Source organism: Maniola hyperantus, chromosome 12, assembly GCF_902806685.2.
Source record: "Maniola hyperantus chromosome 12, iAphHyp1.2, whole genome shotgun sequence".
Lineage (NCBI taxonomy): Eukaryota > Metazoa > Arthropoda > Insecta > Lepidoptera > Nymphalidae > Maniola > Maniola hyperantus.
Genome location: NC_048547.1, coordinates 13,940,107 through 13,953,516, shown reverse-complemented (window position 1 = coordinate 13,953,516; position 13,410 = coordinate 13,940,107). Strand labels below are relative to the sequence as shown.

Genomic DNA, 13,410 nt, shown 5'->3' with positions numbered 1-13,410 from the left:
CCGGACTGGTACCGGAGTAGGGGGCGACGGCTTTATATAACCACGACAAATTCGTCCACGGCCATACTATGGGTGTTTCAGGCGATAGAGCTTTTATTTGGTGGAGCTTTTAAAAGAAGTCGGATTGCGAACACTCTATTTTCACTGAATTTTAATTCGAACCGCTAGGAACGTTCTTCCGGCATCAGTTTTCCCCTACACACGTTCACGTCATTAGTAAATTAGAATCATCATCATGATCAATCCATCACTAGCCCACCACTAGGCATTAGTTTCCTCTCAGAATGATAGTCCGCCACGCTTGCCAAGTTTGGATTGGCAAACTTCATAGACCTTTCAGAACATTATAGAGCACTCTTAGACATGCAGGTTTACTCATGATGGTTAGTAAAGTTACAGGTTACCCGGACTCCAACCCCCGACCTCCAGAATAACAGGCGAACGTCTTAACCACTAGGCTATTCTATTACGGTTTTTTAGGGTTCCGTACCTCAAAAGGAAATACGGAACCCTTATAGGATCACTTTGTTGTCTGTCTGTCTGTCTGTCGGTCTGTCAAGAAACCTACAGGGTACTTCCCGTTGACCTAGAACCATGAAATTTGGCAGGTAGGTAGGCCTCATAGCACACATTCGGGGAAAAATCTGAAAATCGTGAATTTGTGGTTACATCACACAAAAAAAATTAAATTGTGGTCATGAACAAATATTGCTATTTTCAACTTTCGAAGTAAGATAACTATATCAAGTGGGGTATCATATAAAAGGGCTTCACTTGTGCATTCTGAAACAGATTTTTATTTATTTTGATTTTGATTTATCGTGCAAAATGTCGACAAAATACGATTGTACTACGGAACCCTCAGTGCGCGAGTCTGACTCGCACTTGGCCGGTTTTTTTAATTAGAATAAAACCATAAATAATGCGTACATTTTGAGATCTCACTCGCCATTTAACTCAACTGTCATGTCAAAAGTACGTTTTATCTTTAAAATAAGGGTGTAAAATAAGGATTAAAATCGTACTTTTGACATGACAGTTGACACATAGGGTTAAAATGGTGAGTGAGTTCTCATTTAGTATGCACTATAGGTAGCATACCTAATTACATGCAGTTTCAGAATAAGGACGCCCCTGAATAAGTATTATACTCATCAGACTATAGTGTCCAAACAACTAAGTATCTATACCTAATCAGCGAAATTATAAAAACAATGAATAACCGAGTGAGTAACTGAAGTGAGTAACAACAAATCTAGCTACATTTTTAGAACTTTGTTTTTAATTGTATTTTATTTCTTAGAAATATAAAGCACACCGCATACCGTCAGAGCAGCTGACTTGGCGTCTTTTTTGGTAAAAACTCTAACCAATCTTTACTATTGGTATCTACCTATTGGCTTCATGCCTTGCCATCAAAAAATCTCGACACACTTTAAGACACACGGAAGCTATCATGTGGCTCTAGATCTCAGTTGGGAACACCACTGTGCCATCAGCACAGATGTCCGTGTGGAAAAGAGGTCGATAAAGGAATACACGGGCTGGCCAAAAGAGCTCTGGTAGGCTATCTAAAGGCAAGGCTCTCTTAACGATACGATCAAAAGAGCTCTTGCCACCATAGATATTATTGCACTCACTGAGCCGGCAGAGATTAGTCAGGATGATGGCAAGAGACCTGATGGATTGACGCTGGTTCCCTGGGAAAGGGGACGGGCGCTAATGTGCGACACAACGTGCGTTGACACATTGGCCTCGTGTCATATCAGGGAGACAGCATCAAGACCGGGAGCCGCGGTAGAAATGGCTGAAAACGGCAAGCGATAAGTAGAAATAGCGAGCAAACGAGCAGGCGGGTCACCTAATGTAAAGTGATTATCGCCGCCCATGAACCCACGAGAGAAACTGCCGACGTTTATAATAACGATGACTTTTAGTCTCCTCCAGTTCATCAATAAACCAATTTCAACCATATTTTATCAAAGTACCAACTTACCTAAATAAAGCTGAGATGGATTGCTATCAAAAGTACCCCTCGGTTCTACGTACCACTCCGTAGGTATGCGTCGAGCTTAAGACCTTCTTGCCTATTAAGTATGTATTCTGAGCCTTTACGAATCTATTATTTAAGGAGTCCGCTCTCAATTCTGAGCGTATTTTGAAATGAAAACTTTAGGCGCGTTGGGTGATTTTGGGACAGATAAAAACTTCAAGGTCAACGCGCGTCACCGACATGTTAATAGTACTCCGAGTGGCAATAAATGTACCAAATGTAACCAAACCAATGTTAATGTTTTTAATTTACATATTAGAAAATTTTCATTTTTGGTAGGTACTAAGTACAAATAATTTGAAAATCCAAAAAATAAATTGCGCGCGAAATCATGATTACCATAACGCAAGGGTTGCGACGACATGAAAGGATGCTGGGGGATGTACGACGGAGGGAGTTCGCCCTTGACCCTCTGCGATGTTTTGACTGCATACATACATACATCAAACGTATATAGGTATTGTAGAAGTCTAGATAGTTAGATTTTTAGGGTTCCGTATCTCCAGAAAAAAAAACCATAATAGGATCATTTTTATTGTCTGTCTGTCAAAACACGTCAAGGAACTCAAAACCTATACGGTACATCCCGTTGACCTAGAATCAGCTAGTTATCACTCTACCGGCAAAGCCGTGCCGCCAAGCGATTTCGCGTTCCGGTACGATGCCGTGTAGAAACCAAAGGGGCATGGATTTAATAAAAACTGCCATATCCCTTCCAGGTTAACCCGCCTCCATCTTGGATAGCATCATCACTTAACATCAGGTGAGATTGCAGTCAAGGACCAACTAAAGTAGCACAAGTAAAGAGAAAAATCTGAAAACGTGATGTGGTTAGATCACAAACAAAATTAAAGAGTTTTTGTACGATAGTACTGAACCCTTCGTGTGCGAGCCCGACTTGCACTTGATTGGTTTTATTTATTTATTTGTTTCTAGATTTTAATCAAACGCACAACACGCATGTACCATATAAGTCAAGGGATGAAATGAGAATGGGTATAGCAGGGGATGTCGAGGGAGGGAGTCTGCACTGGGCCTGTACCCTCTGAGTTGGTTTGGCTGCGAACAACAAACGAACGTAGGTAGATATTATATGTGTCTAGAATCTAGATAGTGTGGTAGTTTTTACTAGATGATGCCCGCGACTTCGTCCACGTGGATTTAGGTTTTTAAAAATCCCGTGAGAATTCTTTGATTTTCCGGGATAAAAAGTAGCCTATGTCACTCTCTAGGTCTTTATCTATACCCATGCAAAAAAACACGTCAATCCGTTGCACCGTTGCGACGTGATTGAAGGACAAACCGTCTGTCCGTCTGCTAGCCTTTCATGGCTCATCCGTTCAACCGATTTTGACGAAATTTGGTACAGCGATAGTTTGCATCCCGGGGAAGGACATAGGCTAGGCTCTTTTTATCCCGCAAAATTAAAGAGTTCCCACGGGGTTTTCAAAAAACCTAATTCCACGCGGACGAAGTCACGGGCACCAGTCAGTTTATAAATAAGGGTACTGATTAAAACACACAAACGCTGAAAAGTTAAGGTCGAGAGATAGGACCGGAATCGAACTCCTGACCTCCCAACTAGGAGGAGTTCTTAAACACTAGCGTGGCTCTTAATTTAGAGTTGATGTACAACCGGAAAAGCATTATTGAAATGTAAGGGTAGACCCCTATCAGTGCGGACAAGATGCCACAGGATTTCCACGCGTTTCTTTCGCTCGCGAAATTGTACTATACTTACCTATCTGTCCATAGCCTTAAGCGAAATCTCACATCTGAGACGTCCACCAATGAGTCACTGGTACATATTCGGTGCAAACACAAAACAACTGTTGGCCAAGTAAAGCAAATAGCTTATTAAAGTACAGTCAAATGGAAAAATAATCTAAATATATAAAAGGAAAAGGTGACTGACTGACTGAGTAACTGACTGACTGACTGACTGACTGATCTATCAACGCACAGCTGAAACTACTGGACGGATCGGGCTGAAATTTTGCATGCAGATAGATATTATGACGTAGGCATCCGCTAAGAAAGGATTTTTGAAAATTCAACCCCTAAGGGGGTGAAATAGGGGTTTGAAATTTGTGTAGTCCACGCGGGCGAAGTCGCGAGCATAAGCTAGTTAAGTATAATGCATAAATTTTTAAAACTTACTCGCTGTTTTTGCTCTGTGTCAACAGTTGTCATGTCAAAAGTACGGCTGCTCGATTTAGAATGACAGCTATGTAATGTCACCAATGTCACGATCGCAATCACGTCCGATTGGTTGACGCTCGCTCGACGAATAATAAATACACTTTATGTTTAGTAAAAGAAGGGCGAGTGTTTCATATCGCATGTTGCACGTTGTACCATATAATATAAGTAGATACTAGATTTGTCTGTTCCTTGCCAATTTTATTATATTTGAATTTAAAATGATTAAACTTGTACAGTTTTATGGGCGACTGTACAATGTACATAGATAAAACAGCATCGATTGAGAACGCTTGAAAATAATTATTGCAATCAATTGCTTCTCGTTGTCCCACCACCACCGCCGACCACGTACCGCCATATGCGGCGCCTGGCTTACTACCAGCCATATGTTATGTAGATGCAACGGAAAATTAACTGTAAAGCGTTCAATTTAAAGATCAAAGTAAGTATGCTTTAGATTGCAAGTATGGTGCCTATTGCCTAGAACTAGATTAGAGTCCGGCACTAGGACACTAGAACTACTCCCCAATAATAATTAATTTGCGTTGCGTGATTAGGTATACTTAATACCTAGAACGCGGCAGAAATATGAATCAGTGGCTATTCAAAAGCACTTGTAAAAGTTTATTCAGATAAAAATTTATTCTACTTATTCTATTTTTAGAGTTCCGTACCTCAAAAGGAAAAACGGAACCCTTATAGGATCACTTTGTTGTCTGTCTGTCTGTCTGTCCGTCTGTCTGTCAAGAAACCTACAGGGTACTTCCCGTTGACCTAGAATCATGAAATTTGGCAGGTAGGTAGATCTTATAGCTGATATTTGGGGAAAAATCTGAAAACCGTGAATTTAGGCTTACATCACACAAAAAAAATTAAATTGTGGTCATGAACTAATAATTAGTATTTTCAATTTTCTAAGTAAGATAACTATATCTAATGGGGTATCATAATGAAAGGTCTTCACCTGTGCATTCTAAAACAGATTTTCATTTAATTTTATGTATCATAGTTTTTGAATTATCCTGCAAAATGTCGAAAAAATACGACTGTAGTACGGAACCCTCATTCACGAGCCTGACTCGCACTTGCCGATTTTTATTTTATTATATTAATGTAGCTGTGATGAACATTTACCTATTTTGTTCTGATATTAAATAAGTAGTTCATCAAACAATGGGAAAGACTGAGCCAGAAGAGCAGAGGTGGGGCTGCAAATGACCCGTGACATTACTGACAACATTATGACTAGGACTGCCTTGTAGTCGGTACTCCATTCAGGTAGGGTTGCCATACATCCGGGATTCCCCGGTCACACTGTCCGTGTTTTAGTTTTTAGGTTTCCTCACGATGTTTACCTTCACCATTAAAGCAAGTGATATTTAAACAAACGCACATCTCCGAAAAGTTAGAGGAGTGTGCCCGGTACCGTACCTTGGAGCTTCAGAACTGGAGGCGGATGTCTTTAATACTAGGCTATCACGTCACAGTTGCAGTACCCTACCCTAGGCGCCAAGACGAGCCAAACTAAAGGACGGGGCACTACGTACCTTTTCTCGAAGCGTTTCCTGTTCCTCGTATTTTCGAGCTGTCATAGCTTCGGTCTGGATGACGCTAGAAAGCTGAAATTTTCAGGATAAGGTGTCCTCAGCAAAACTTATAAAAAAATATTAAGTATCTATATTACACAGCCTACGTTTGTAACTTGTAGCGCAGCAAGTGATTGCGCCTGATTATTTATACGTTAGCGAACAATATGATGAACGGCGTAGTGTTGCTAATTATTTATTTGCAGGCAACATCTTAAGCAGTGATTGACGTTCGGTCTCCTAGTCAACAACGGTCGGTCGGTACCTAGTTCCTAGTTTCTCCTTTCACCAAAGGTTGCCTGTGGAGATTACTCTGACTTCAGAGTAATCGCCACAGGCAACTTTTGCCGCCTTTGCATACAACTGTTTTAGTTTTTAGTTTCTTAATTCTTTGTTTTTGTCTTCTTTATTTCATGTTTTGTTTGCAATAAAGTATTTCTATCTATCTATCTATCGAGCGGTCTGAGGTTCGATCCCGGGCTCATTCCACTAACTTTTCAGAGTTATGTCCGTTTTAAGCAATTGCTTTAACGAGGAAGGAAAATATTGTGAGGAAACATGCATGCCGGAGAGATTCATAATGTTCTCAAAGGTGTGTGAAGTCTGCCAATCTGCAATCATTCTGAAAAAAACCCGTGCTCAGTGCCTAGTGAGCCGGCGCAGGTTGATGATGATCATGATTTCTATTGATCTTAGATGCATTTCTGCGAACAAAATAAATAAAAGACAGACAAAGTTTATTTTCAAATTTATTTCCAACATTAATATTTACAACATACAACTGTAGCAGTTAATCCACGTATTAAATTAGTTATGCTATAGAATAAATTTCAAAAGTTTCAACAAAAATTCGTATATAATGGCACAATAAGTATTTTTAACCGACTTCAAAAAAGGAGGAGGTTCTCAAGTCGTCGCAATTTTTTTTTATCGTCACGACTTCATAACAGCCATATATTTAGGTTTTAAATTAAAAAATTCTTAAATTAATGAATTTAGTTATTTAGGCTGGACGCATACTTAATCAGCTGTTAACTTTATCTGAGCGATCGTTTCTTACCATTAACTGAGTGTTATTTTTGGATAGAAACAGGCGTTAGGTACTTTGCGGAAATCTATGATTGACAAAGAACGCTAAGCATAATTACCTAGTCATAATCTGCCAAAAATAAATCTATATAGTAGAACGTGCACCATGCGATATGCACCGCCCGCCCTTCCACTACTAAACACTCATGAAACGTAAGCGTTTTCTTTAAAATAGCTGCTTTTCATACTCAGGCGATAGAATCCAATAATATGCGCTTAGCCTTAGGTACTTAGATATCATAGTAAGTAAGAATAATAATATTTTAATGTAGATATCTGGTACATACCACGATTAATTTCCGCCTCTATATACCTAGACTAGTGCGTGAAATGATTGAAATTCGCAAACACCAGAATTTCAATCGTTAGGATGGTTTTAAACTAGCAAGTTATGTGGAATCCAGTGGTAGAATTATGCAAACCAGGACAGCATCGTACGCCATCGAAAGTTAATAGTGACGTTGTAAGTATATTTTGCCGGACAGCTAGTGAAGTTGCAGCGAAAAGAACAAAGAGGGTAGTTCACTCTGCGCATGACAGCTCGAATTTCATCTCTCACAGCACCGCAGTCCCGTTGGGACCACGACCCGTACAATTGGGTAGAAATATCGACAAATAAAAACATCAAATTAATCGTGGTATGTACCCGTAATCTTCATTAAAATATGTCGTTAAACCACGAAATAAGCTTAAAATCATAAGAATAATAGTGGTAAAATGTGGCAACAAATTCACAATATTTCTCCTAGACTAGCTAAGACTAGTCACGTTGTTTTAACTCTAAAGCTAAGGCCACACCTGCGCGCAAACCTGTACGCAACTACAAGGCGCACCGCCACCGCCGCACGGCTGACGCGACGCTCCCGCTTCGCAGTCGCTTTGGTCGCGCAGGTTTGGATGAAACTTTATTTTATAGATTTTTTTTATATACATACCTAATATTAAAAAACCGGCCAAATGCGAGTCAGACTCGTGCACTGAGGGTTCCGTACTTATAAGTATGTTATCGTTAAACAATCGCACGATAAATCAAAAAAGGGTTCCGTACTTATAAGTATGTTATCGTTAAACAATCGCACGATAAATCAAAAACTATTAGGTATGCACAAAATAAATAAAAATCTGTTTTAGAATGTAAAGCCCTTTTATATGATACCCCACGTGGTATTGTAATCTTATGTATAATCGTGGTATAGTACCTATTTTTATGATTCTAGGTCAACGGGAAGTACCTACCCTGTAGGTTTCTTGACAGACAGAGAGACATACAACAAAGTGATGCTATAAGGGTTCCGTTTTTCCTTTAGGTACGGAACCTTAAAAATTTCTGAAAAAGTAACAGACAGACAGACTGACACACTTTCGCGGTTATACGTAGGTACTTTAGTATGGAGTTATACCTACTTACTAATAAAAATTAATGTAAAATTACTAAATTAAGTATGAACGTTTTAACCTTTGGTACAGTACTTTAGTATCAAATATTGAAAGAATTTACAAATTACTTAACTTATATCTAAGTACAATATATAGTCCGTACAAAATGACTCTTCACGCGCCATTTTAACTCTATAGGTCAACTGTCATGTCAAAAATACGGTTCACCCTTAAAATAAGGACTAAAACCGTTTGACATGAAATTTGACGCAAAGTTAAAATGGCGCGTTATACTTAGGTACCTGTAAACATACATTATTCCAAAAACTCTTTCTACATACTTTATAGGTACTTACTTTTTTTTCGTTATTAAAATAATTAAGTTAATAAGTAATATATTTCTATTTTCTTGCCACATTATTTTCATTCTTACGGAGTAGTGAGGTATGTAAAGATTTCAATATATTTTATAAATTAAAGACCTAATCTAGTCTACCTATAAATCTGGAAACTCATGTGAAGTAATCACTCATTCACAGTTCATACCTACCTACATTATCAATAGTAGCTTTTTTGCCAACAATTTTCGATGTTGGGTGCCGTTCGGACCCCATTTCGTGTTGCGCAGTGCATCTCAGATGTTGCATCAAAATCTGCTGCACTGCTTTCGACATTCAGCAATTCCAGTATGTTGACGAAGGAATGCCTCAATGTCATCTAATGTTTCAGTTCGATATTATTGGAAAGGAGAAAATTGGGCCAAAGGGCCAAGGGATGCCTATGTGGTACCACATCCTTTAATCATCATAATTATCATAAGATATCAATTCTTGGTTGGGGAAATTCAGAATCCCAGACGTCATCGGAGCTAGTCAAAAGTGCTCTGAACCAGTCAGTCCTAAGGAATTCCTGTGAGTTTGGTCCCATGTTGAAGGGAGTGCTTTAGTGTCTGTGCTCAATATGTTGAATAGTTAAAGCTTTGCTAGAACATTTTGTCTCGTGGTTCAAGAGGAGATTTTTCTTTTTTTTCTGTGAAGAGAAATTCACATCTTCGTATACATACAACTTACAGCAGCTCTGATAGCCTTCTCTCGTGTCACAAGCGACACCCAGTGACATGAGATGAGAGTCTCATTGTTCAAGAGGAGGTTCCTGTTTCGGCTGCTCATTGGAGTTAGTCAACAGCGGAAATAAGCACGAGAGGTATGATGTCAGACTTGTCTCAAATTCGCTGGCTGAAACATGTCTCTTGATTTAGATGGAAGTTATAGTCCTAGTCATAATGAGTCAAAAGCGCCCTTCTGTTGCCCAGTGCTGAAGAACTCCTGCAAGTTATTTCCAGTAAAAATAAATGGTGCACTCCACGAGGGATTGCGGTCTCTCTTGCGGGGTCTCTTGGTAGAGAAGGAAGTCTTGCCAATCGTTGCCTCATCATATCGAGTCAAAAGCGCTCTTCGTTGGCCAGTCCTGAAGAATTCCTGCGAGTTCTTGGCAATGAATATGAAGGGGTTGCGACGCGAGGGGCAGCGGAAGGCAACTTGTCTCAAATTCGCTGGCTGAAATATGTCTCTTGATATAAGAGGAAGTCTACTTCCAACACTTGCGTCATCCTAGTCATAGTGAGTCAAAAGCACCCTCCTGTTGGCCAGTCCTGAAGAACTCCTGCGAGTTCTTGGCAGTGAAGATGAAGGGCGTGTGACGAGAGGGGCAGCGGAAGGAGTTCATCAGTACAGGAGGCACGTTGTCCGACTTGTTGCCGACCGGCTCCAGCAGGTTGTTCCACAGGAGATTCGCAGCTGGAAGGAGAACAGAATGCTTTATAGAGATGCTATGCAGACAATATTAACTATTGGTCCTGAGTTCTTAAAACTACCTTCTAGTTACTTTAATAATTTGAGTTATTCGGTTATTCGGAAAAATAGCGGTGATAGTGAGATAGTGTTTAAAACGTTCGAGAACTTAGGGGTCAAGATCCCGGGCACGCACCTCTTCGGGGTTATGAGTGTTTTAAGCAATTAAATATCATTTGTTTGATAAACCAAATATTCGTGAGGAAACCTGCATGCCTGAAAGTTCTCAAAGTTCGCAAAGGTGTGCAAAGTCGCCAATTTACACTAGAACAGCGTGGCGGATTATCATCTAAACCCTTCTTAATCTGAGAGGATACCTGTGCTCAGTAATAGGCCCGATAGTGGCATGATGATGATGTTGCTGATGCGGAACAAAATATGTTTTGGAGCTCAGAGCGAACCACACGTGGATACGTACCATTATCAGCCACCCGCATCCACTACTAGCCAATTTTTAGGGTTCCGTAGGCAAATGGCAAAAAAAAATCCTTATAGATTCATCATGTCTGTCTGTCCGTCTGTCCGTCCGTATGTCACAGCCACTTTTTGCCGAAACTATGAGAGTTATACTGTTGAAACTTGGCAAGTAGATGACGTGTTCTGTGAACCGCATTAAGATTTTTACACAAAAATAGAAAAAAACAATAAATTTTGGGGTTCCCCATACTTAGAACTGAAACTCAAAAAAAATTTTTTCATCAAACCCATACGTATGGGGTATCTATGGATAGGTCTTCAAAAATGATATTGAGGTTTCTAAGTTTTTCTAAACTGAATAGTTTGCGTGAGAGACACTTACTTCCAAAGTGGTAAAATGTGTAACTTCTAAAATAACAGAATGATAAAACTAAAAAAAATAAATGATGTACATTACCATGCAAACTTTCACCGAATATTGGTTTGAACGAGCTCTAGTAAGTAGTTTTTGATTTATCGTGCAAAATGTCGATAAAATGCGAGTGTACTACGGAACCCTCAGTGCGCGAGTCTGATTCGCACTTGGCCGGTTTTTGTTAAGGTTTTAAGCAAATTAGACCGGCTACTATATTTCTAGACTGAGAGCTCACATGGCCCGAGTATTCCAGTTATCGGAATCCGCAACAAAAGGAATGGGGCCTACGTTGTCTGTTAGGCCACTTGTCTATAGTAAGGAATAAGTTAATTACCAAGTGCATGTCCCTTCTGCGAGAAATGGAAACAGTCATGCGTGATGTAGGACTGGTGGATGACTAACGACAGCGGTTGAGTCGGCGGCATCGGCGCGTTGAACAGCCGCATGAACGGCTGCACCACCACCGTGAAGTCGTCGCGCGTGTCGTATCGACCTGAGTCCACCTGAAGAAAGAGGTACCTACAGGAATATGAAATCGACAAGCACAACACTGAAACCCAGTACAACTGCGAAAATCTTTATCAATCAATTTGGTTGCCTCAATTAGAAATTAAATGAATATTGGAAATGTGTGAGTGTTTGTGTGTGTGTGTGTGTGTGTGTGTGTTTGTGCGTGTGTGTGTGTGTGCTTGTACGTGAGTGAATGTACCTGTGTTTCGAGATCAGATGATATTGTGTGCAATGTACGGATGTTTTTAATAGTTTTCAGAGACTTAACAGGCATGGGTGTCAAATAACTCACTAGAGCAGTCTCCGCAGCCTGGTACCGCCTCGCCTGCCGCACCAGGTCCAGCAGTTCTCCTCCCCCTCGGTGGAAGCAGGTGCAGAACAGAGGGTGCATGAGGCGACACATGAGCGGCCGTAGTACCCGTACTGATACCGATACGTCTGTAAATACAAGAGTTACTGTTAGAATCTAACTTGTAGAAGTAGTATAATCTACTCGTAAGTCTGCCAATCCACACGTGGTCAGCGTGGTAGACTATAGCCAAACCTTTCTCTTTCTGAGAGGAGATCCATGCTTAGAAGTGAGCCAGCAATAGGTTGATAATGAAAAACTCTAGCTCACAAAGTAAAAGCTTTGAAAAGCCTCCGGTTCTAAAATGATTGTACTGTTTTTTTTTTATGATATGCCAATGTCCATGCAATCCAGTTATCAACAGTACTTTTGGTGGTAAACTTACCTAGGACAGGTATAAGGTTGACGATAGTCCTGGGCAGATGTTTGTGGAAGTAGTCGAGCGCCTTGGCCAGCTTGCGGGCGTGCGCGGCCGGGGACCAGGCCACGGGGGACAGGCAGGAGGCCGAGCAGAGGTCGTTGGCGCCGATGAAGACTGTTATCATCTTCCAGTCGCGCGACACGTCGATGTCAGGCGACGAGCGAATGCGGGCTACGAGGATCTGAAAAGTTTGGTCCAATTGGGTAAGGATAAGGTAACTGACTGAGTAACTGATCTATCAACGCACAGTGCAAACTCTGGATGGATCAGGTTATTTACATGACAGCTATTAATATGACGTAGATATGAACTAAGAAAGGATTTTTGAAAATTCATCCCCTGAGGGGGTAAAATGAGGGTTTGAAATCAGTATAGTCCACGCGACGCAATCGTGGGTGTAAGCTATAGTTTTACTAACAAGTTGGAGTTTCTCTACGTGATTAAATAAATCAGAAATGAGGAGATCCGTAAGAGAACCAGAGTATCTGACCGTATAGCTTAACGGATTGCGAAGCTGAAGTGGCAATAGTGAGGGCACATACTTATACTTAGTTCGCGACAGGTCAGGTCATGCCAATCGGGGTATGAGGCGACGGAGACCGATGTCCAGCTATTGACGTGTACCAGTTCATAATGATGAAAATAATAATTTTTATCACTTGTTTGTCACTTTAACAGCAGCGAAAAAATTGGAAGAAACCTAGCCTTAACGATTTATGAAACAAAAAGTGTTGTTTGAAAAACAATCGGGTCGGCTAAAAGTGTTACTATGTATTTAGTTAATTGCTTTGTAATACTTATTATTTCACCGGTACGGTAATTTCGTCAAACCAGTTATGTGAGCAGTCATTCAGCACAGTTCACACGGGTCATATTATTGTACATATCCAATACGTTTTACTATACTTTAAGTATAATAATTGCTTAGCCTGAACCATGACTTGACCTGTACTTTAGTATGGGCCGAAAGAACGTAGGAAATTTTGACCTTGATAATTTTATGGCCTACATATTTTAAGCTGATGAAATTAGCAAATAGCTGCTTATTACGGGTCTATTAATTATTATAATGCATAATGAATTCTTCTTATTTTACACTCTAATAAGTCCGAGGTCAACAAGTAAGAATAAAATTATT

At 40.2% G+C, this 13,410-nt stretch overlaps 1 protein-coding gene across 1 annotated transcript in view; it reads right to left on the bottom strand.

The window, feature by feature from the left end:
• Positions 1-8,190: 8,190 nt before the first annotated feature.
• LOC117986869 (phospholipase B1, membrane-associated-like) overlaps positions 8,191-13,410 on the bottom strand; it is a 28,871-nt gene continuing 23,651 nt past the window's right edge. The window contains exons 4-7 of the mRNA XM_034973790.2: positions 12,237-12,453; positions 11,795-11,940; positions 11,327-11,495; positions 8,191-10,106 (exon numbers count right to left, since the gene is read on the bottom strand). Of these exons, the coding sequence (XP_034829681.1) occupies positions 9,925-10,106; positions 11,327-11,495; positions 11,795-11,940; positions 12,237-12,453 (714 nt within the window). The 3' untranslated portion in view covers positions 8,191-9,924. The remainder of the gene's footprint in view (positions 10,107-11,326; positions 11,496-11,794; positions 11,941-12,236; positions 12,454-13,410) is intronic.